Source organism: Leucopleurus acutus (genome assembly GCF_964270905.1).
Source record: "Leucopleurus acutus genome assembly, chromosome: 20".
Classification (NCBI taxonomy): Eukaryota; Metazoa; Chordata; class Mammalia; order Artiodactyla; family Delphinidae; genus Leucopleurus; species Leucopleurus acutus.
This window is the reverse complement of record NC_139162.1, coordinates 48,514,607-48,536,652: the sequence shown is the minus strand read 5'-3', so window position 1 is coordinate 48,536,652 and position 22,046 is coordinate 48,514,607. Positions and strand designations below refer to the sequence as shown.

The 22,046-nt window shown below is 49.3% G+C and overlaps 1 protein-coding gene across 2 annotated transcripts; it reads left to right on the top strand.

The window, feature by feature from the left end:
- Positions 1-7,185: 7,185 nt before the first annotated feature.
- On the top strand, positions 7,186-21,790 carry PLAUR (plasminogen activator, urokinase receptor). 2 transcript variants are annotated; one of them, XM_082862809.1, is made up of 7 exons: positions 7,186-7,441; positions 9,040-9,150; positions 10,426-10,566; positions 17,119-17,271; positions 17,847-17,981; positions 20,186-20,332; positions 21,228-21,790. In XM_082862809.1, the coding sequence occupies exons 1-7, from the start codon at positions 7,390-7,392 to the stop codon at positions 21,479-21,481; spliced, it is 993 nt and encodes a 330-aa protein (XP_082718935.1). In that variant the 5' UTR covers positions 7,186-7,389; the 3' UTR covers positions 21,482-21,790. The 2 variants fall into 2 exon arrangements, with proteins under 2 accessions (XP_082718935.1, XP_082718934.1); XM_082862808.1 differs by having other exon boundaries at positions 7,212-7,441; positions 10,423-10,566.
- Positions 21,791-22,046: the final 256 nt, after the last annotated feature.

Sequence of the window (22,046 nt, the reverse complement as noted above, 5' to 3'; positions counted from 1 at the left end):
GATACTGAGTTCCCAGAAGTGATTAAGTGGTTTTGCAACAGCAAAAAAGCTTTCTACATTTGTAATTTTGAGAGCAATTGCAAAATGACCATCCATGGGGTTGTACCAATGTACACTCCCACCAGCAGTGGGGGAGTGTCCGTTTCCCCACAGACTGGCCAATTCTGTGTATCACCCAACTGTTTTATTTTTGCCAATCCGTAGGTGAAGGCATGTGGTAGGACACTGGTGGCCATCAATTCTGTGCGGCTCCTTCCATCAAGAGGCGGTCCTTGCTTCCCTGGCGGTCCAGTGGTTACGACTCCATGCTTCCACTGCAGAGGGCGCGAGTTCGATCCCTGGTTGGGGATCTAAGATCCCGCATACCACGCAGGGCGGTGTGGCCAAAAAAAAATAAAGAGAGAGAGAGAGAGAGAGATGGAGTCTATTTCCCTCTCCTCAACTCTGAGCCAGTCCTGGAACTTGCTTTGACCATAGAATGTGGCAGAATTAACATTGCATGAGTTCTGAGCCTCTGCCTAAGGGGAACTTGCTGCTTCTGTCATCACCTTGTTGCTGCTGAGAACCCTTCTGCCACTGTGCGAACCAGCTTGCCTCCTGTAGGATGGCAGAGGCTCTGGGCATCCCAGCCATTCCAGCTGACAACCTACAAGTGAAGCCATCCAAGATCAACCAGGCCCGGCTGAGCCAGCCTAGACCAAGATGGGCCCAGCCAAGCCACAGAATCTCAAGACATAATGTTTGTTGTTTCAAGCCACTCAAATTTGGGGTGGTGTAATCTAGCAAAAGCCAGCTGACGCAAATGGTATTTCAGTGTCATTTTTACAAGAGTCATTGTGTTTCTTCTTCCATCCTTTCCTAATTTTTCTATTGATTCATAGGCGCTGTTTCCATGTCCTGTGGCTGCCACAGCAAAGTACCACAAACTGGGTGGCCTGAAACAACAGAAATGTATTGTCTCACACTCTGGAGGCTGGAAGTCCAAAATTCAGGTGTTGGCAGGACTGTGCTGTCTCTGAAACCCATCAGGGGATCCTTTCTTGCCTCTTGGCGCCTTCTTGTGACTGGCTGGCAGTCTTTGGCTGGCAACCCATAACTCCAATCTCTGCTTTTAGCATAACGTGGCCTTCTCCCTGTGTCTCTGTCTTCACATGGCTATCTTCTTATAAAGACACCAATTACATTGCATGAGGGGAACACCCTACTCCACTGTGACCTCAGCTTAACTAATTATATCAGCAACAACCCTGTTTCCAAATAAGGTCACATTGTGAGTAGGTGAGTTAGGACTTCAACATATCTTTTTCTCTTTCTTTCCTTTTGTTTTGGAGGTGGGGCACACCCTTCAATCCCTGATACGAGCTTTTTATCTATTAGCAACATTAGCCCTTGGATTGCAATGGTTATTTCTGCTATTGCAGCTAAGTGGGGAAACTTGAGCTGCTAAGTGCTAGAGGCAGGAAAACCTTTCTTTGCACAAACTCAGCACATTTTTTTCCTCTGGCTCCCCTATTCTCCCCAGGTCACCCCAGCATCATGAAACCAGAGGGAGGCATGGCAAAGAGGACTGGTGGAGGACGGGATGGAAAAAGGCTGCGGGCTTCCGGCTCCTGGTTCTTGTCCCCCAAAGGCAGAGATACTCAGTATGGTAGTTATGAGAGCAGGTGGTAGAGACAGACTGCCTGGGTCCAAACCTGACTCTGTACTTACAAGTCATCACAGGCAAGTGATTTAACCTCTTGTATTCATTTGCTATTGTTGCTGTAATATATTACCACTGACTTAGTACCTTAAACGAACAGAAATGTATTCTCTTACAGCACTGGAGGTTGGAAATCTGAAAGGAGTCTTTTTTTTAATATAAATTTATTTATTTTTATTTATTTTTATTTTTGGCTGCCTTGGGTCCTCGCTGTGCACGGGCTTTCTCTAGTTGCGGCAATCGGGGGCTTCTCTTCATTGCGGTGTGCGGGCTTCTCATTGTGGTTGCTTGTCTTGTTGCGGAGCACGGGCTCTAGGCACATAGGCTTCAGTAGTTGTGGCTCACAGGCTCCAGAGCGCAGGCTCAGTAGTTGTGGCTCGCAGGCTCTAGAGCACAGGCTCAGTAGTTGTGGCACACGGGCTTAGTTGCTCCACGGCATGTGGGATCTTCCCGGACCAGGGTTCGAACCCGTGTCCCCTGCATTGGCAGGCGGATTCTTAACCACTGCACCACCAGGGAAGTCCAGGTCTTTTTTTTTTTTTTAAGTCTTCTACTGAATTTGTTACAATATTACTTCTGTTTTATGTTTTGTTTTTTTGGCCATGAGGCATGTAGAATGTAGAATTGTACCTCCCTCACCAGGGATGGAACCTGCACCCTCTGCACTGGAAGGTGAAGTCTTAACCACTGGACTGCCAGGGAAGTCCCTGAAATGAGTCTTAAGGGCTCCAAACCAAGGGGTTAGCAGGGCAGTGCTCCCTCCGGAGACCCTAGGGGTGCAGTGATCTCCTTGCCTTTTTTCAGTAGCTCGAGCTGCACATCCTGCATTCCTTGGTTCGCGGCCCCTCCCTCCATCTCCAAAGCCAGCAGCAAAACATCTTCTTTCTCTGACCCTACTTTCCTCCACTCTGTCTCTGGTCACAGGTCCACATACCTCCCTCTATAAGGACACTTGTGGTTACAGGTAGAGCTCACGCACATCATCAGGATAATGAATGTCCCATCTTAATCTCCTTGACTTAATCACATCTGCAAAGACCCTTTTTTCACGTGAGGTAACATTCACAGGTTGCAGAGCTTAGGACCTGGATATCTTGGGAGGCCACGGCTCAGCCTACCACACCCCTGTGAACCCCAGTTTCCTCCACTGTAAAACAGGCGACCGTGAGAAGTCACCGAGTTATAGAGAGAAAGCACTCAGACCAGTGTCTTGCGTAGCCCTGGCATCCAGTCAGATTGAGACAGGGAGAGCCTCATTGACAGTCTCCCCTTTGGGCCTCAGTTTCTCTGTCTGGAAAATGATGGGTGCGGACCTCAGGGGTCTCCCAGCTCTGCTGCTCCTGAAGGGGAGTCCTCTTCTGTCCCTCGTTTGTGCAGAGGGAAAGCCAAGGCCCTGGGAGGAGATGTCCCCCAGGTAGGAGGCGGCCAGGCCAGGCTGGGAAAGCCCATGAGTGTTACCTGGCAGGCCTCCTGGAGTTGGGGAGGTAACAGCTGAAGCCCCACCCCCACTCTCAGCCCAGGCCAGAGGGGATCACTTCCTCAGGCAGGTGGCAAGAGGCTGAGGGGGTCATGGATGTGCGCGCGCGCGCACACACACACACACACACACACACACACACACACACACACAGTATCTGTCAATCTGTCTCTACTTTTCTCTCATTAAAGGCAATTGGAGGTCGTTCTCACTAACTCCATCTGTCAGTCTCTCTCTGTCCCTCTGTTTCTTGCTTGGCTCTCAGCTGCTGTTTTCTTTTTTCCTTTTTTTTTTTTAATGAAAAAAAATTAATTTGGGGGGCTTCCCTGGTGGCGCAGTGGTTGAGAGTCCGCCTGCCGATGCAGGGGACACGGGTTCGTGCCCCAGTCCGGGAGGATCCCACATACCACGGAGCGGCTGGGCCCGTGAGCCATGGCCACCGAGCCTGCGCATCCGGAGCCTATGCTCCGCAACGACAGAGGACACAACAGTGAGGGGCCCGCGTATCGCAAAAAAAATAAAATAAAATAAAATAATTTTGATAAAATGCATGTAACATAAAATTTACTATTTTAATCATTTTACATGTACAGTTCAGTAGTGTTAAGTACATTCACATTGTTGTGCAACCAATCTTCAGAACCTTTTCATCTTTTTTCAAAAATTTTTATTTTAGGGCTTCCCTGGTGGTGCAGTGGTTGGGGGTCCACCTGCCAATGCGGGGGACGCGGGTTCATGTCCCGGTCCGGGGGGATCCCAAATGCCGCGGAGCGGCTGGGCCCGTGCGCCATGGCCGCTGGGCCTGCGCGTCCGGAGCCTGTGCTCCGCGGCGGGAGAGGCCACAGCAGTGAGAGGCCCGCGTACTGAAAAAAAAAAAAAAAAAAAATTTATTTTATATTGGACTATAGTTGATTTACAATGTTGTATTAGTTTCAGGTGTACAGCAAAGTGATTCAGTTATACATATACATATGTCTATTCTTTTTCAAATTCTTTTCCCATTTAGGTTATTACAGAATATTGAGCAGAGTTCCCTGTGCTATACAGTAGGTCCATGTTGGTTATCTACTTTTTTTTTTTTGGCCTCGCAGTCTGCGGGATCTTAGTTCCCCGACCAGGGATCGAACCTGTGTCCGCTGCAGTGGAAGCGCAGAGTCTTAGCCACTGGACTGCCAGGGAAGTCCCTGGTAATCTATTTTAAATAGAGTAGTGTGTATATGTCAAGTCTCTGTCTCTCTCCCTCTCTGATTTCCCCTGAGTCTGTCTGTCTTGGGCCTCTGGCTCTATCTCTCTCACTCTCTCTCCTTCCTGTCTGTCTCTTTCTCTGTCTCTGTCTCTCTCGATCTCTCTCCCTCTCTGTCTCTGCACAAGATTCTCCTTTACTCAGCCCCGGGAAGCCCCCGAAACCCATGGGCCTCGCCCAGGACCCAGCAGGCAGGTAGGAGCTGGGTGAGGCCCAGGTGAGTCACGGGGAGGAAGGAGCTGACATTCCTGCCGCTTTTCTGGGATTGTGCACGGCCCAGCCCCGTGCCTGCCCCCTCCTGTGACACGTCACTGGACCTCACAGTGTGTGTCACTTGAGAGGGAGAGAGAGAACAGGTCAGAGACAGAGACAGAGAGACAGAAAGAGACAAAGAAACAAAGACAGGCATTGAGAGAGACAGACAACAGAGACAGAGAGACAGAAAAAAAGATACAGAGACACAGAGATAGAGGACAGAGAGTCAGAGAGATAAGATGGAGAGAGACATAGAGAGGCAAAGAAAAGGAGCAAGACAGAGATAGAAAAACACAGAGAAACAGAAAGGGAGAGACAGATGGACAGATCGGGAGACCAGAGCAGTCTGAAGTTGGGATGGGAAGGCTCTGAGTTATCTCTCTCATTCTTCAAATAAAAGAGAAAATCGTGGGGCTTCCCTGGTGGCGCAGTGGTTAAGAATCTGCCTGGCAATGCAGGAGACACGGGTTTGAGCCCTGGTCCGGGAAGATCCCACATGCCACAGAGCAACTAAGCCTGTGCACCACAGCTACTGAGCCTGTGCTCTAGAGCCCACGAGCCACAACTACTGAGCCCTCATGCCACAACTACTGAAGCCCACGCACCTAGAGCCCGTGCTCCGCAACAAGAGAAGCCACCGCAATGAGAAGCCCACACACCGCAACGAAGAGTAGCCCCCACTCGCCGCAACTAGAGAAAGCCCGCGCGCAGCAACAAAGACCCAAGGCAGCCAAAAATAAATAAATAAATAAATATATTAAAAAAAGAGAAAACCGTGGTCCGGAGCAATGAGGTCATCCGGCCAGGAAGTGGTTGTGCCAGACCACACAGCTCCATGTGATCCCAAACTTGAACCTACCTTTCACTGAGAGATGCCTCCACCCACCCCAGATCCATGTCACAGCTGGGAAAAGCAAAAATCTGTGGTGTGAAGCCATCTGCCCAGGGTCGCCCAGGAGCAAGTAGGTGAGCTGGGTCTCAAGCCTACTTGGACCAACACCCCGACTTTCTATCTCCCCACGTCATATGCATTAATATCTCATTCAGTCTTCACGCCAGCCCCAAGAGGGACCCCATTTTCCACATGATTTTTATTGAGCACTTGCTATGTGCCAGGCACTGTGCAAGTGCCTTGGGTGTACACTTTTCTGTCGCTAGCCCACAAGCCCTGGGAGGGAGGCGCTTAGCTTTACTTTCCAGATAGAGGACTTGAGGCACAGAGAGGTTAAGTAACCTGCCCAAGGCAGCACAGCTATTGAATAGCTAAAATTTGAACCCTCACAGTCTGGTGTCAGCCCCCACACTCTTAACCTCTTAGAAAAGAGAATTTCTTTGGGATTTTTCTTACCTTATCTTAAAATGATTACCTTAAGATTTTGATGCATTAGTAAGAATGACAATAGTATAATCATTATTGCAGTGGTAGAGGTAACTCCTGCTTACTCATAGCCTATTACTGTTCCAGCCACACTGGCCTCTCTGCTGTTCCTAGATCTCATCAGGTCTGCTCCCACCTCAGGGTCTTTGTACTGGCAGTTTCCTCTCCCTGGAATTCTTCCTGGACCATCTGCCTGGACTTCTTCCCTCACTACCTTCAGCCGCTCTTCAAATATCACCTCCTCAGGAAAGCCCTCCTGGATTACCTGGCCTAAAACCAACCTTGCCTCACTTGTACCCTTGCACCTCCTTCAATCTGGTTTGTTTTTCTGCACTTTACTTATCACAGCCTGACAGCAATAGATTAGATAACATATATTTACTCCCTATTGTCACAAGGGCAGGGACTTTCCTGCTGTGTCCCCAGCTTCTGGACCAGTGCCTGGCACAAAGTAGGTCCTCAGTAAACGTTGACAGAGATTGTTGAGCCCTCCATGTGGGCCAGTGACTGTTTCAGGCATTTAATTCAACTGCATTAAATTGTTCTGACTGGGAGGGAGAGACTATGTTACCTTTGGCACTTTATTTTCCTTTTAAAAAACTTATTATGAACATTTACAAACACAGAGGAGATAGAATGGCATATAAATTACCTCGATATAATTGATACAGCTATTTTGCCTTTCTTTTTTCCTAAAATATTTCAAGGTAAATGCAGACACCGATGACATTCAACCTCTAAATATTTCATTGAGCATCTCTGTAAAATATAAGAAAAAGTTTTCCACATAACCACAAAACCATGGTCATAACAGCAATATCTACTTTTTGGCTGAAGTGTTTTAAGGTAAATGGAGACATTGTATTATTTCAACCCCAAATATTTCAGCGTGCAGCTCTAAATGATAAAGACATTTTCCCATATAACCACAATACCATTATCCTTCCTAACAAAACTAAAGAAAGACCTATATTATCTAATAATAGGCACATATTTCCCCTCGTGACAAGTTTTAATCCGAGGGGTGAGGGCCCTTGCCCAAGGTCCCATGGCAGGAAGAGAGAGATGTGGAATTTGCACCCAGGCAGTCTGGGGAGAGCTGTGACCACGGCCAGCGTGAGTCAGAGCAGAGCCAGCCCCCCTACCCCTCGCTGGCGCGTCCTGGTAAAGGAAGTTTTTGAGGAAGGTGGGTGGGGGTGGATGACCCACGCATCTGGAGCTGACTCGCTCTTTCGCAAACCTCTGGGAGGAGCCCCCAGGGCCACATAACTGTCTCCTCCCGGGGGCCAGACTGAGAGGTGCAGGGAGACCGCGGAGAGGAGCCGCCGCCGGACATGGGCCGCCCGCTGCCGGTGCTGCTACTGTTGGCTCAGACCTGCATTCCAGGTAGGGGCTGGGTGCCCGAATCTCTGCGCCGGGGACCGGGTCAGACCGGAGGGAAGGGAGGCGGGAGAGGAAGGGAAGAGAGCTCAGAGTCTGATGACTTGGAGGAGGGCTCAGTCCCCAGCCCCTCCACCCACATTCAAATAATAATTCTCCTGCTGTCTGCAGCCTCACACGGCACGGTACCAGGCACACAGTAGACGCTCAGGAAATATTCGTAGAGCGAAGGCGCTTAACAACAGCCGCCACGTAGTGAGTACGCTCTTTAGTCCAGGCACTCTTCTAAGCTCCTTCCTTGCAACTGCCAACTGGGCGGGCGGAACTATTTTAACCTCGTTTTACAGAGAAATTGAGGCACAGAGAGGTTAAGTAGCTGGTCCAAGGTCACACAGCAAGTCCTTGTAAGTGGGATTCTGACCCGCAGGGGGCTCCTACAGCCCTCTCCCCTCTATCAGATCCCCCCTCCCCCGCTACACACACACACACACACACGCACACACAGACACATTTGCAAGACAGGGAGGACAGCGTCTCATTTAACAAAAGGTCTAAAGAAAGTCAGGCTCAGCGTCGCGGAGCCGGGGGCCGGGGACCCAAGGCTCGTCCTTCGAGGTGGCTTCCCTTTCACTATCCTCTAGCCGACGAGACTTCTCACCTCCTTTCTCTGGAAAATCTAAAAAGGGTTGGAAAACGAAAGGAAGTTGAGAAGGAACTGCTGTCAGGGCGCGGCAGGGCCGGGTTGGGGGTAGGGGTTGGGAGATGGTTCGGTAATGAATAACCGGGAAAGCTTTCCGGACCGCGGGAGGCCTAGAATGAGTAACGACTTGGAAGGGGACTCCGAATTTGGAGCGGGGAAGGGACCGCAAGGGAGACGTGATGGGCAGGGATAGGCCTTGGGGCGGAGCTAGTGGGCGGGGTCAGAACTTCGGGGAGGGGAAGTGGGAGGGGCTAACAGTTCCGGAGCAGCTAGTGGGAGCGGGGAGAACTTCTGGGGAGGCCACAGTAGTAGTTGGGTTAGAATCTCCGCACGGCTGATGCGCGGAGTTAGAAGTTCGGTCTGGACTGTTGAGTGGAGAGAGAGAACGCTGGGGAGAGGCTACGGAGGGGAGGAGAGCCAGTGGGCATTAGTGGAGGGCACCGGGAACGGGGGTAGAACATAAAGACTAGCTGGAGTTGGTGAGGCTAGAACACCCCTAGGAGAGCTCGCGAGGCGGAGTAGGCCGAGGCGGGCGGGGTGGAGGAAAGGACCTAATTGGGAGCCGGGCTAGAACGTCCACACCCGCGGAGAGGAGGGGGGTTGGAGTTTCAGGATGGGCCCGGCGCTCAGACAGAGTGAAAGGGAAAGCGAGCGAGGGCTGGACTTGGGAAGGACCTGTGGACGGAGAAAGAACTTTAGGGTAGAGGGTGGAGATAGAACGTTGGCCTAAGGATGGTATAACGGGCTGGAAACCAGCCTTGGAACCCAGGGGCGGGCAAAAGTGGAGTCCGAACCTGAGTGCACCTGGCCTGGAGACTTGGTCCAGGTGTTGGGGCTTAAGGGGGCGAGAGCGGGATCCTGGCGCAGAGCGATAACACCTCTCCTCTCCCCCCTCTGCCCCCAGTCTCCTGGGGCCTGCGGTGCATGCTGTGTAAGACTACCGGGAGTTGCAGGGTGGAAGAGTGTGTCCCCGGCCAGGACCTCTGCAGGACCACGGTCCTGCGCACATGGGAAGGTGAGCTGGAGCAGGGAACGGGAGTGACAAAGAAACCTTATTTCACGAGCCATCGGGGAAATACGCATGAAAAAGACACGGAGACCGGTTACAAGCCCCCAGATGGACAAGCATTTAAAACTCTGACAGGGACTTCCCTGGAAGTCCAGTAGTTAAGACTCTGTGCTCCCAGTGCAGCGGGCACGGGTTCGATCCCTGGCTGGGGAACTAAGATCCGGCATACCACTTGGTGCAGCAAAAAAAGAAAAGAAAAATCTGACAATACTGAGGTCGATGAGGCTGTGGAGATGCGGGCTTTGCTGTTAGGGGGTAAATTGGTGCATCCACCAAACAGAGCCACGTGGCAATAGGCAATATCTGGTTAAAGATGAACATACCCTACAACAAGCAGTTGGACTTCTAGGAATGTAGAGACCCCAGAGAACCTTGGCCACACTTGCCCAGAGACACCTGTCAAAGAATGTTCTTAGACTGAACGTTTGTGATATGGAAAACTGGAAAGACTGAAGTCAGTTGTCAGCAGAGGAAAAACGTTACAGTATAATCACGCATTATACCCCACAGCAGCTTAAATGAAGGAGCTAGGGCTGCAGGTATTAACCTGGATACGTGTCAAAAATGTAAGGTTGAAAGAAAAACAAAAAAGCATGTTGCAGAGTTTGACACCTTTTAATAGAAATAGTATCTAACAATCAAAATAAATAAACGATGTACAAATAAACAATAATAAATATTCTGCATACAGAGGTGTTAGAATTACCTACACCTGTGGTTGCCTCTGGACAGAGCATAAGGGAAGTGGGATTTGAGGGAGGGAGGTAACCAGGAGGCTTTAACTGTCTTTTAAACTTGGTTTCTTTTTTTAAAAATATCTGAAACAAATATAGCAAAATGCTAATATTTTATAAAGTTTGGTGATGAAAGCACAGTATTTATTACATCATTCTCTTATATTTTTGGTAAGCTCGAAGCATTTTCCTTTAAAGATTCCTATCAGAGGCATCTCCCTGCTAAGATCACCAAGCTAGGAGGGAGCGGGTAGATGGATCCAGAAGGCCCCAGGGATGGTGTTATCACTAAAAGAAAGTAGGCTTCCAGTGTAGGGGGTTGGGGGGAGGGTGCATAGCTCTAGAAAAGAGAGAGTTGGACTCAAGCAAGAGGAGAGGCCTGGCAGGGATCAGCCCTGGGAGCGGGTGACCTTGTAACCAGGAGTGTCAGAGGCTGGTTGGGCCCAGGGGAGCCTCTGCGGTGACAATGAGACATTCCTTATAGAAGGTGATGAGCTGGAGGTGGTGGAGAGAGGCTGTACCCACCCGGAAAAGACCAACAGGACCATGAGCTATCGGACTGGCACGCAGATCATCACCCTGACAGAGGCCGTGTGTGGGTCAGACTTGTGCAACAAGCCCAGTCCTGGTGAGTAGGGCAGCCCTCACCATCCCCAACCCCAAACCATCCCCAGCTCAACCTCCGTCATCATCCTGGTCCTATCCCTCATCCTAGGCCACCCCAACCCCAGCTCCATGCCTTACCCCGGCCCAAACCTTTCCTTATCCTAAACACATCTCCAGCCTGGCTCCAACCCCAACTCAACCTCACCTCCAATCCCGTCCCCAACTTCCTTTTATCCTCAACACGCTCCAACTCAAACCCATCCTCCTTCCAAAGACATCTCTCATCCTATCCCCTAATCAACCCCATCTCATCTCAACTGTCCCCAATCCCACTGCCATCTACACACGCATCCCATGCCTAATCCTATCCCATCTCATATGTGTTTGTGGGGGGGGGTGTGTATGTGTGTGTGTGTGGTTGTTATTTATAAGATGCAACACTTGCCTTTAAGAAGCCACACACACACACACACCCATTTGAGAGGTACGTGAGGTATCTCACTGATGTTTTCGCCATGTAACTTTTTTCATGGGACAGGAGATGATTCAAGCAATAGATGCTCAGCAAGGGATACAAAGACCAGAGATACCAAAGACTCAGAGTTCTTAAAGGAAGTCAGAATAGGAGGGAATCAGACAGGCTGCCGTGGGCTTGGAAAGCTCCCTAGAATCGATGATTCTTAAGTCAGGCCACAAATAAGAATGTGAAGAAACTTCCATAAGGCTTTTTGTTGAGTTTCATGCCTTTAGGCTCTGGTCAGCATAAGAAAAAGACTTAGAAAGGCTCAAATTCCCCAAGTTCTCACAGCAGAGGAAGGTTGGGGAGCGAATGGACCCATGGTGCACAGTCAGACAGATTCCTCTTTCTGGCCCTGGTGAGGAAGGAAATGGGTTCAAGCCAGTCTAGTCACAATGACGTCAGGAAGCAGAGCACCTGCCTCTGCACTGGGTTTTTTCCCTTGTTCTTCATCCATCCCGATTCCACTAGATTTTCATTTATCCTGACCTCGAACTTTCATCTTTTGGTGGGGACTGAATCAGAGATTTATTTTCAAGGAAATGACAAGAGAGGATGCTGGCTTCCTCTCTCTGTTAGATGGCTTCCTCTCTCTGTTAGATGTGCTGAAGGAAAGCACTTGTAATTGAGTCTAAATAATACTCGTAATCAGAGATAATAGTCAAAATATTTAACCATATTGGTCAGTGCCGCAGAATAATATTGACCAGTCAGAACTGGAGGCCACTTGCTGGGCCTGGTGTTACCCCTTTAGTGGATCTTGAGGACATGAGAGTTCTAAAGACAGGTTTGCAGGGAGTTCCCTGGTGGCCTAGTGGTTAGGATTCTGGGCTTTTACTGCCGTGACCCAGGTTCAATCCCTGGTCGGGGAACTGAGATCCCACAAGCTGTGCAGCGTGGCCAAAAAAATAAAGTACAGAGAGGGTTGGGAGCGGTCAGGGGTCCTCTTGGGCAGCAGCTGTCAATTCAGTAATTTAATAACTAATATATCTATATCAGCTTCCCCCCTTTTATCTTTTTGGCCGTGCCACGCAGCATGTAGGATCTTAGTTCCCTGACCAGGGATCGAACCCATGCCACCTGCATTGGAAGTGCTCAATCTTAACCACTAGACCGCCAGGGAAGTCCCTATCAGCCCCATATCTAACACCATTTTACCCTGTTTGTGATGACTAGAACAGTTGGTTAAACCACATCCTGTTCTTCTGTGATACTGGGGACACAGGAGTGACCGAGATAGCCTTGGGCACTGCCCCTATGGGGCTCATAGTCTATCGTGTATGTGTATGTGGGCGGGGCTGGGGGGAGGCGGACGGACCCATCACCTGATGGTGACTGCCCTGATTAGTCGCAGCTGGGGTGCGGAAGCACATGCAAAGGAGTCAGGACCATGATAGGGGAAACAGAGACCAGAGAGGTCAGAGCTGTAATAGGGAAGCACAGTCCAGAATTGTCAGGGCTGAGACAGGGGAAACAGAGGCCAGAGTGATCAGGGCTGAGATAACTAAGAATCAAGAGATGCTTGACTCAGGTCAGGGAAGGTTTCCTATACAGGAAGCAACAGCTAAGCTGGATCTTGAGGGATGAATAGGAGTCAGACTGTTAAAAAGACAGTAGAAAGGCTTTTCCAGTCAGAGGGAGCAACAGATATAAAGGCCCAGAGGAGGGTGAGAGTAGCATGGCTGGAGGAAGGGCGAGATGCGGCAAGAGGAACTGCTGAAATTGGCAAGGCCACGTCACACAGGGCCTTCTAGGCTATGGTGGGGCATATAGACTTCATCTGGGAAACACTGGGAGGCCATGAAAGCGTTTCAAGTACAGAGCATCACTATCAGATTTTTTTTTTTTTTTTGCGGTACGCGGGCCTGTCACTGCTGTGGCCTCTCCCATTGCGGAGCACAGGCCCCAGACGCGCAGGCTCAGCGGCCATGGCTCACGGGCCCAGCCGCTCCGCGGCATGTGGGATCTTCCCAGACCGGGGCACGAACCCACGTCCCCTGCATCGGCAGGCGGACTCTCAACCACTGTGCCACCAGGGAAGCCCTCAGATTTGTATTTTTTGACACGTTATTCTGACCTCAGAGTGGAAGAGAGATAGGAGGGAAGGAAGGACGGAGGGAAGGTAGATGAGGGGAGACCAACTTGGAGGTGCGTGAGGTTGTCCAGATAAAGAAGAGAGTGTAGGGATTTCCCTGGCGGTCCAGTGGTTAGACTCCGTGCTTCCACTGCAGGGGACGCAGGTTCATTCCCTGGTGGGGGAACTAAGATCCCACATGCCGCGTGGTGCAGCCGAAAAAAAAAAAAAGAAGAAGAAGAAGAAGAGAGTGTCTGCTGTGCAAATGGAGAGAAGTGGATGGATTTACAAGCTATTTAGCAGGTAGATGAGCAGAGTGTGATAATGGATTAGATGTCGGGGTGGTTATGCAGTTCTGGTCATGTGGAGTCTCCTGTATCAGACCAACCCCCCTGCCAATGACGGTTATAAAAGCTGGACAAATTATAAACAATGATTAAAGTCACTCAAGAGCAAGCAAATGAAGAGAGGAAGTTGAGGTGCTCCAATCTTTGAAATAAGGGGAGCACAGAAGTCGAATTCCACAGACAAGCTGGCTTTTTCCTTGAATGCACTTGCCAATTCACTGCTCTGGAAGGGAACTAGAACGCAAATAGAAAAGAGATCGTCGCTAGACTGACAAGGCAGAGGTTGGAGTCTGGGGTTGCCAGAGTGTCTGGAAAATGAGAAGTAAAATCCTGGAATGCATGGAACTACAGAAAAGGGAGTCCCCAAATCTGCAAATTTCCTTCAAGTCATTGGCAAGCCGTACATGCATAGGGTGAGACTCCAAGGAACTCTACAGAAAATAGTATCTGGGAAGCTACAGCACTGAGCAGGAATTCCAGCAGGCATATGACGCTGGGGGACCGAAGTTGCCACGCTGGAAAGAGAGGTCTCAGGCTTTCCCCTGGGACCACATCCTAGGAGTAAGGGCAAAACTGAAATGGACCAGCCCTAAAAATGCATACGTCGGATCTTAGACAGAAAGAAAACCTAATCCTCTCTGGCAGAATATAACATCATTTAGAGCCTTTACAAATAGTCGTCTGTGTCTGGCATCTAGTCAAAACGTACAAGGTACCCTGAAGAAAACAGAAAGGACCAACTGACCGGAAACCAAGAGAAAAATCCCACAATAGAAACAGACTTGTCATGAATCTTTTTTTTTTTTTTTTTTTGCGGTATGCGTGCCTTTCACTGTTGTGGCCTCTCCCGTTGTGGAGCACAGGCTCAGCGGCCATGGCTCATGGGCCCAGCCGCTCCACAGCATGTGGGATCTTCCCGGACCGGGGCACGAACCCGTGTCCCCTGCATCAGCAGGCGGACTCTCAACCACTGCGCCACCAGGGAAGCCCATGAATCAGATATTGGAGTTACTAGACAGGGGAACTTTAAAAGAGCTATGATCAATATATTCAAGAAAATAAAGGAAAGGTTACTTTTTAGCAGAAATCTGGAAACCATTTTTTAAATGATTCCAACAGAAATAAAGAACAGGAACTAAATAAAACCAAAAAAAGAACAGGAATTAAAATTAAGAACTCAATAGATGGACTTACTGGATATCAGAAACAGTAGAGCAAAAGGATTACAGAACCAGAAGACAGGGCAGTGGAAGTATCAGATGGGTGCCTAGATATGGAGGATCAAGGAGTCTGCCAGGATTGTACCCTGGGGGACCAGATGGGGCCATCTCAGAGATGTGGAATTCAGGAGAAGGAGCAGTTTGGAGAAGATGGAGAGTCTTGTTGGGGGCAGGTAGAGATTCAGGTGTTTGAAGGGCCTCCAGGAGGCCTTTGGGTATACAGGTATGGAGCTGGGAGAGAAGTCTTACCTGGAGAGAGATTTCTGAGTTCCCAGCAGATAGGTGGAGATAAAACTGTGTCAATGGATAACATCCCATGGGAGAGAGTGTGTACCATGAGAAATGAAAAAAGGGCCTAAGACAGAGCCTGAGGATCACCCACATTTAGAAGAGTGACATAAGAAGAAGAGCTCACAGAGGAGACCCATGCGTGGTATGAGCTATTTTGACAGTGATGGCAGCTCGTGTTTTCATTTTCATGGTGGTTCATATTAGAAGATGTGGGCTGTCAGCCTTTTAGTTATTTTTCTTTTGGGAGAGGGTGGGAAAGATCTGGCTTTGGAGATAAGTGATTCACCTAATTACAGCTGCTGGCCTGCCCGTGGAGAGCCTTGGCTCAGAGAGCCCTCTCATTTCTCTAAGACTTGGCCCAAACTCAAACTCGGGTATCTGGGGGTCACGAAGGGAAGGGCATGCCAGGCTTGGGAATGGTGTGAGCCAAGGCCTAGGCAGAGGGATGACTCTGGTGTTTCCAGGGAAAAGTAACTCATCCACTTGGCCTGGACTGGAAGGTCCGTGTGAGAGGCAAGTTTATCACAGATCGATCAGATGAGGCTTTGACCTCTGACATGATTGGGTAGTGTATTAAATATCTATTGCCGCATTAAAGATTGCCCAAAAGCTTAACACAAAAGTAAGCGTGTATTCTTTCACGAAGTTTTTGAAGGTCATGATTCTGGGAGTGGCTTAGCTAGGCGGTTCTGCATCTTTCATCATGTCGTGGTCAAGATGACAGCGGGCTGCAGTCATCGGAAGGCGCCCAAGGTAGCTTCATTCACACGGATGATCAGCTCCCATGGTTTTGGCAAAAGTCTCAGCTCCTCACCATGTAGACCTCACGGTGGGGCTGCTTGAGTGTCCTTACAACATGGCAGCTGGCTTCCCCCAGAGCAAGTGATCCAAGAGAGAGCCGGGAAGAAATCTCAATGTCTTGTGTGATCTAACACAGACGTCACACACCATCATTTCCACAGTATCCTACTGGTTCCACAGGTCAGCTCTATTCCTTATGGGAAGGGACTACACAAGGGACAAATACCAGGAAGCAGGGATCACTGGGGGCCATCTTGGAAGCTGGCTACCACAGGGAACAATAGAAGGGTTTTAAGTAATTGTTCATTCATTCATTCATTTAACAAATATTTATTGAATATCTTCTCTGGCCCCAGCCTTGTGCTGGGTTGTGTTGGGACATAATAATGACCAAGACAGCCCTGGCCCTACCCTCCTGGGACTGAATCCATAGAAGGAAACAAACAAGCAAACAAACAAAAAGAGTGAAAAAAAGAAAAAACAGGGAATTCCCTGGCAGTCCAGTGGTTAGGACTCCATGCTTCCCTGCAGGGGGCACAGGTTCCATCCCTGGTGGGGGTACTAAGATCTCAGAAGCCATGTGGCATGACCAAAAACAAACAAACAGTGAGGGAAACAGACTTGTCACCAGACGGGGATGACCCAGAGTGGGCAGGGCTGGGATTAGGGAGCCCCGAGAGGCACCTAATCCAGCCTGGGAGGTCAAGGAAGGCTTCTCGGAGGAGGCAAAATTGGAGAAGATGGCCTCTGAAGAATGAGTAGGAGATAGGGAAAATAGGGAGCAGGGAAAGGGTTCTAGGCAAAGACCACAGCAGATGCAGAGGCTGGGCAGGAGTCAGCATGTATACTCAGGGACTGAGGAAAACCGGTGTAGAGTCTGAGTGGCTGGTGGAGGGAGATGAGGCAGGAAAGGTGACCAGGACCCAGTCTTTGATGGAACTTGAAAGCCACGCTGAGTTTCTTGGATTTTATTCTGAAGGCACTGGGGACCCATGGAAGAGTGTTGAGCAGAGGAGAGGCAGGGTCAGATTTGCGTATCAGGAACATACTTCTAGGGCTATGTGGGATGCACTGGGGTGGGAAGGGCAAGAATGGAAACCAGGAGGCCAGAGAGGAAGCTGGTATTGAAGGAGGTCTGACCTGGTCATGGAGCTGGAAAGGAGGGGATGGATTCTAGAAAGATTCAGGCGGTGGGATGGACAGCACTTGATGATTGGCTGAAGGGTGGGATAAGGAAGAATTGATGCTGAAGTGAGTCCTCAAGGAAGCTGGGTCTCCAGGACTCTCCCCATGGAGTCTCACCCTCCTAATCCTCCCTAAACAGGCCAGGTTTCTAACTTTCCCCGAAGCCGTTACCTCGAATGTGCTTCCTGTGCCTCGTCAGATCTGAGCTGTGAGATGGGCCGGGACAAGACCCTGCAATGCCGCAACCCTGGAGAACAGTGCCTGGATGTGGTAACCCACCAGAGCCTGGAAGGTGAGCCCCAACCTGCCAGCAACTCCCCCTCCCTGCTTTGCTCCTCCCCAAGGCTGCACTTAACAACAACCCCCAAATAACCAGGATTTAAGCAAGGTAGAAAGTTAGTACTCACACAGAAAGTCCAGTGATGGGAAGTCCAGGGCCACTAGGACAGTTCCACAGTCACCAGGAACCCAAATGTCTTCTCATTTCTTACATATTGCTTCCATTCTCAAGATTGCCTCATAGTCCAGGATGGCTGCCTGAGCTCCAGACCTCATGTCCAAGTTCCAGGAAGAAGGAGGGGGGAAAAGAAGGGGCAAAAGGGGGGCACCCCTCCTTCTGTAAATGTTCTCCTTTCTAGAAGTCCCATAAAATCTTTCTACTTAGATCACGTTGACCAGAACTTAGCCACTTGACTCTACCTATGGAGGCTGGAAATTGTGTCTTTTGGCTAGATATATGGTTGCTTCCAATAAAATGAGGGTCCTATTATGAAGGATGAAGCAGAGGATGGACAGAGGACTGCTACCATGGGCAAATCCAATCTCAGCCCCTCATCAACAATCTGACCTCCTCCTCTGCCCCCACAGAGAGTCCAAGGGATGAGCGCCACTCCCGAGGCTGTGGCAACCTTCCTGGCTGCCCAGGCCCCACTGGCTTCCACAACAACCACACCTTCCACTTCCTGCGGTGCTGCAACACCACCAAATGCAATGGGGGCCCAGGTAAGGGGCAGGGGACCCGGCGTGAGGCCTGGGATTGGGGTGGGGAGGTGCACTCAGGCTGACTGCTGCTTGCTTGAAGGGAAACCCTCCTCTCTGTTTCCTTCTCTGAAAAGTGGACCTATCAAGCCCTTTCTCAAAGAAGGATTTTGTGGGAATTCAATGAAACTAGCAAAGCTTCACCGAGACCTGTGCTTTATGCTTCTATATCCTCTTGAATCCTTCCACTGCTCACCATCCTGGTGCAAGCCACCATGGCTGCTCACCTAGATTGTTGCAATGACCTTGCTGGTCCTCCTGCTACCCTACAGCCAATGTTCAACACAGCAGCAAGAGTGATTTTTTTTTAATAGATCTTCATTGGAGTATAATTGCTTCACAATACCGTGTTAGTTTCTGTTGCACAACAAGGCGAATCAGCCATATGCATACACATGTCCCCATATCCCCTCCCTCTTGAGATTCCCTCCCATCCTCCCTATCCCACCCCTCTAGGTCATCGCAAAGCACCGAGCCAATCTCCCTCTGCTGTGCTGCTGCTTCCCACCAGCCAACTATTTTACATTCGGTAGTGTATATACGTCGATGCTACTCTCACTTCGCCCCAGCTTCGCCCTCCCACCCCATGGCATCAAGTCCATTCTCTATGTCTACCTCTTTATTCCTGCCCTGCCACTAGGTTCATCAGTACCATTATTTTTTAATTCCATATAGATGCGTTAGCATATGGTATTTGTTTTTCTCTTTCTGACTTACTTCACTCTGTATGACAGACTCTAGGTCCATCTACCTCACTACAAATAACTCAGTTTCGTTTCTTTTTATGGCTGAGTAATATTCCATTGTATATATGTGCCACATCTTCTTTATCCATTCATCTGTCGATGGACATTTAGGTTGCTTCCATGACCTGGCTATTGTAAATAGTGCTGCAGTGAACATTGTGGTGCATGTCTCTTTTTGAATTATGGTTTTCTCAGGGTATATGCCCAGTAGTGGGATTGCTGGGTCATATGGTAGTTCTATTTTTAGTTTAAGGAACCTGCATACTGTTTTCCATAGTGGCTGTATCAGTTTACATTCCCACCAACAGCTTAATGTAAATCAAATCATGTCACTCTTCCTCAATCCCTTCAACGCCTTCCCCTTGCTTTTAGAATGAAATGCAAAGACTCTACTATGCCCTCTCTAATCCAGCATGTGTCTGTCTCATGGCCTTTGCACATGCAGTACCCTCCACCAGGAACACCTCTCCCCCAGGAGTTCACCTGGCTGGCTACTTCTGATTCGTTAGGTCTCAGCTTTAAAACATTGTCCTCAGGGAAAATTTCCCTAACTCTGCCCTTCAATATAATCTAGATCCTTTGTGTTATTCTGTCTCTATAAATCACTACTGTCCAACAGGACTTTCCATGGTGATGGAAATGTCCTGTATCTGTGCTGTCGGATATGGTAGCCTCTACTATACATGGCTTTTGAGGACTTGATACTTGGAAAATGTCTCCTTTTTATTTTTTAAAAATATGTCCACATGTCGTGAGTTTTCAAGTTTTCTTTTAAAATGAACTAATACTTTTTTTTTTTTTTTTTTGCGGTACGCAGACCTCTCACTGTTGTGGCCTCTCCCGTTGCGGAGCACAGGCTCCGGATGCGCAGGCTCAGTGGCCATGGCTCACGGGCCCAGCTGCTCCGCGGCATGTGGGATCTTCCCAGACCAGGGCACGAACCTGTATCCCCTGCATCGGCAGGCGGACTCTCAACCGCTGCGCCACCAGGGAAGCCCACTAATACATTTTTTAAAGTCTCTTGGTTTTCATTTCCAATGCAGTAAATATCCATAGATATGACTAACATAAGCAATAATTTTTTATTATTTAATATTAATTTCAATGTCAATGTAAACAACCACATGTGGCTAGTGGCTACCATATGGGACAGTGTAGCTCTAAATCGTAAGTTCTCTGAGGGCAAGGACTGTTTCGTCTTACCCTGTGTCTAGGCAGGTGGGGGCTCGTGGGGAGCTGAGGGTTGGAATTTCTCTCGCAGACCCTAGAGAACCCCCCCCAAAAGAGGATGCTGTTCCAATTCCTGACCACAAGAGGGCTCCACGACATCTAGGGCTGAGAGTTGGGAGTCCTGGGGATGTAATGCTGTGAACCGCTCATGCTAATTTCTTTGGTGTCTGTGTCACTTGGTCTTCTTCCAAGTCCTGGAGCTTCAAAACCTGCCACTGAACGGCTTCCAGTGTTACAGCTGTGAGGGGAACAGCACCCATGGATGTTCCTCTAAAGAAACTTCCCTCACTGACTGCCGAGGCCCCATGAATCAATGTCTGGAAGCCACTGGCACTAATGGTGAGCCATTAGGAGGCTGGGAGAGGATACTTATGGGGGGGATGGGGGATTCTGCAAGAAGTAACTTCCCATGAAGCTGGACTTAATTGAGGTGGATCACCCTGTTGGAGAAGGTGGGACTTCCTTCAGGAGAGTGCAGAGTGCAGTAAGAAATTAGGACTTGTTCATTAGGAAATGTATACTTGGGCCACAGAAATGTGGATTTCTTTGGGGGTGGGACTTCCGTGGGTGGGTGGGACTTCCGGTGGACCTCCCAGGATCCTATCCTGTGAAGTTCTGGGCAGGTTCCTTTATTCCAGAGGTTCTCAAACTTTGGGCTCTCAAAATTCCTTCTCGCTCTGAAAAATTATTGCTTACGTCAGTCATATCTATAGCATTTGTTCATTTTAAAAGAACAATTGAAAACGCACATGTGGACATATTTTTATGAAAGAAAAAAAGGAGACATTGTCCAAAATGAAAAAATTGAACGAGCAGACTGGCATTGTTCTACCATTTTGCAATCTTTTTAATATCTGGCTTAATAGAAGACAGCTGGACCCTCATATCTGCTTCTGCGTTCAGTCTGTTGCAAGATCACATGTCCTAGGGTTTCTAGGAAACCCCTTGTGAGAGCACAACACATTTGTGAGAGCATGAAAAGGCAAGTGAGGTTTTAGCATTATTACAAGAATAAGCTTGACTTCACAGATCCCCTGGAAGGGTCTGAGGGAAGGAGCCCCAGGGGTCCCAGGACCAAACTTAGACCTGATGCTTTCTCTGGGGGTACCCACCACGAGGTAGTATTCTACCTGGGCAATTCTCACTGGGTACCAGTATTCTCACTGGTACCCAGTGAGAATTCCAGTCCCAGGCCCGAGAGCTGGGAGTCTCACATGGTCTTCTCTCTCCTCAGGACTAGGGAACCCAAGCTACACCATAAGAGGCTGTGCAACCCCCTCCTGGTGCCAACGCCTCCCTGTGGCTGAAGCTTTCAGCCTCACCCATCTCAACGTCTCTTGCTGTACTGGAAATGGCTGTAACCATCCAGACCTGGTTACCCAGCCCCACACGGGGAGTGCCTCCCTGCCTGGCCCTGCCCACCTCAGCCTCTTTGTCACCCTGCTTATAACTGCCAGACTGTGGGGAGGTACTTTCCTCTGCACCTGAACCCCAAAATCCCACTGCCCTGGCTGGATCCAGGGGACCCCTTTGCCCTTCCCTTAGCTCCCAGACCTACTGACTTGCTGTGTGACCTCAGACCAGTGTGCTCCCCTCTCTGGGCCTTAGTTTTCCCAGCTGCCGAAACACCTATCTCAGAGAACTGTGAGAATCAGAGGAGAAAAACTAGAGGAAGGCTACGGGCCAGCAGGCGAGAGCTCTTGTGATATTAATATTGTTGCCGCTATTATTATTAATTAATATTTGTTTTATTTAATATTTTGTACTTAAATAAAGATTTTTGTATCAGTGAACAAAGCCAGATCTGCCCTTCTCCAGAGAGGACGATTGGGGGACACCTTTCCTCAGGCTCCTGGAATTAGGGGTCATATTGTAGGGCCCAAGCACTCGAGGTCCCAGCCTTGGGAGCTGTCCCATGCAGGCTTCCACCCTAAGCCACTTCCACATCTATTTCTGGGCTCCAAATGCAACCTTCCAACTCACTCACCCAAGCACTAACCTTCCAGTCTCTTCTCCCACATCCAAAGGTCCAGACTACTTTGTTGTTCTAAGG

What these genes read in the sequence shown, in the direction of transcription:
- PLAUR (XM_082862808.1), top strand. Translation starts at nt 7,390, where the DNA reads ATGGGCCGCCCGCTGCCGGTGCTGCTACTGTTGGCTCAGACCTGCATT. An exon ending in AACCCACCAGAGCCTGGAAG is followed by an intron (nt 17,272 to 17,846) that starts GTGAGCCCCAAC and finishes CTGCCCCCACAG; the next exon opens with AGAGTCCAAGGGATGAGCGC. An exon ending in CAAATGCAATGGGGGCCCAG is followed by an intron (nt 17,982 to 20,185) that starts GTAAGGGGCAGG and finishes TCTTCTTCCAAG; the next exon opens with TCCTGGAGCTTCAAAACCTG.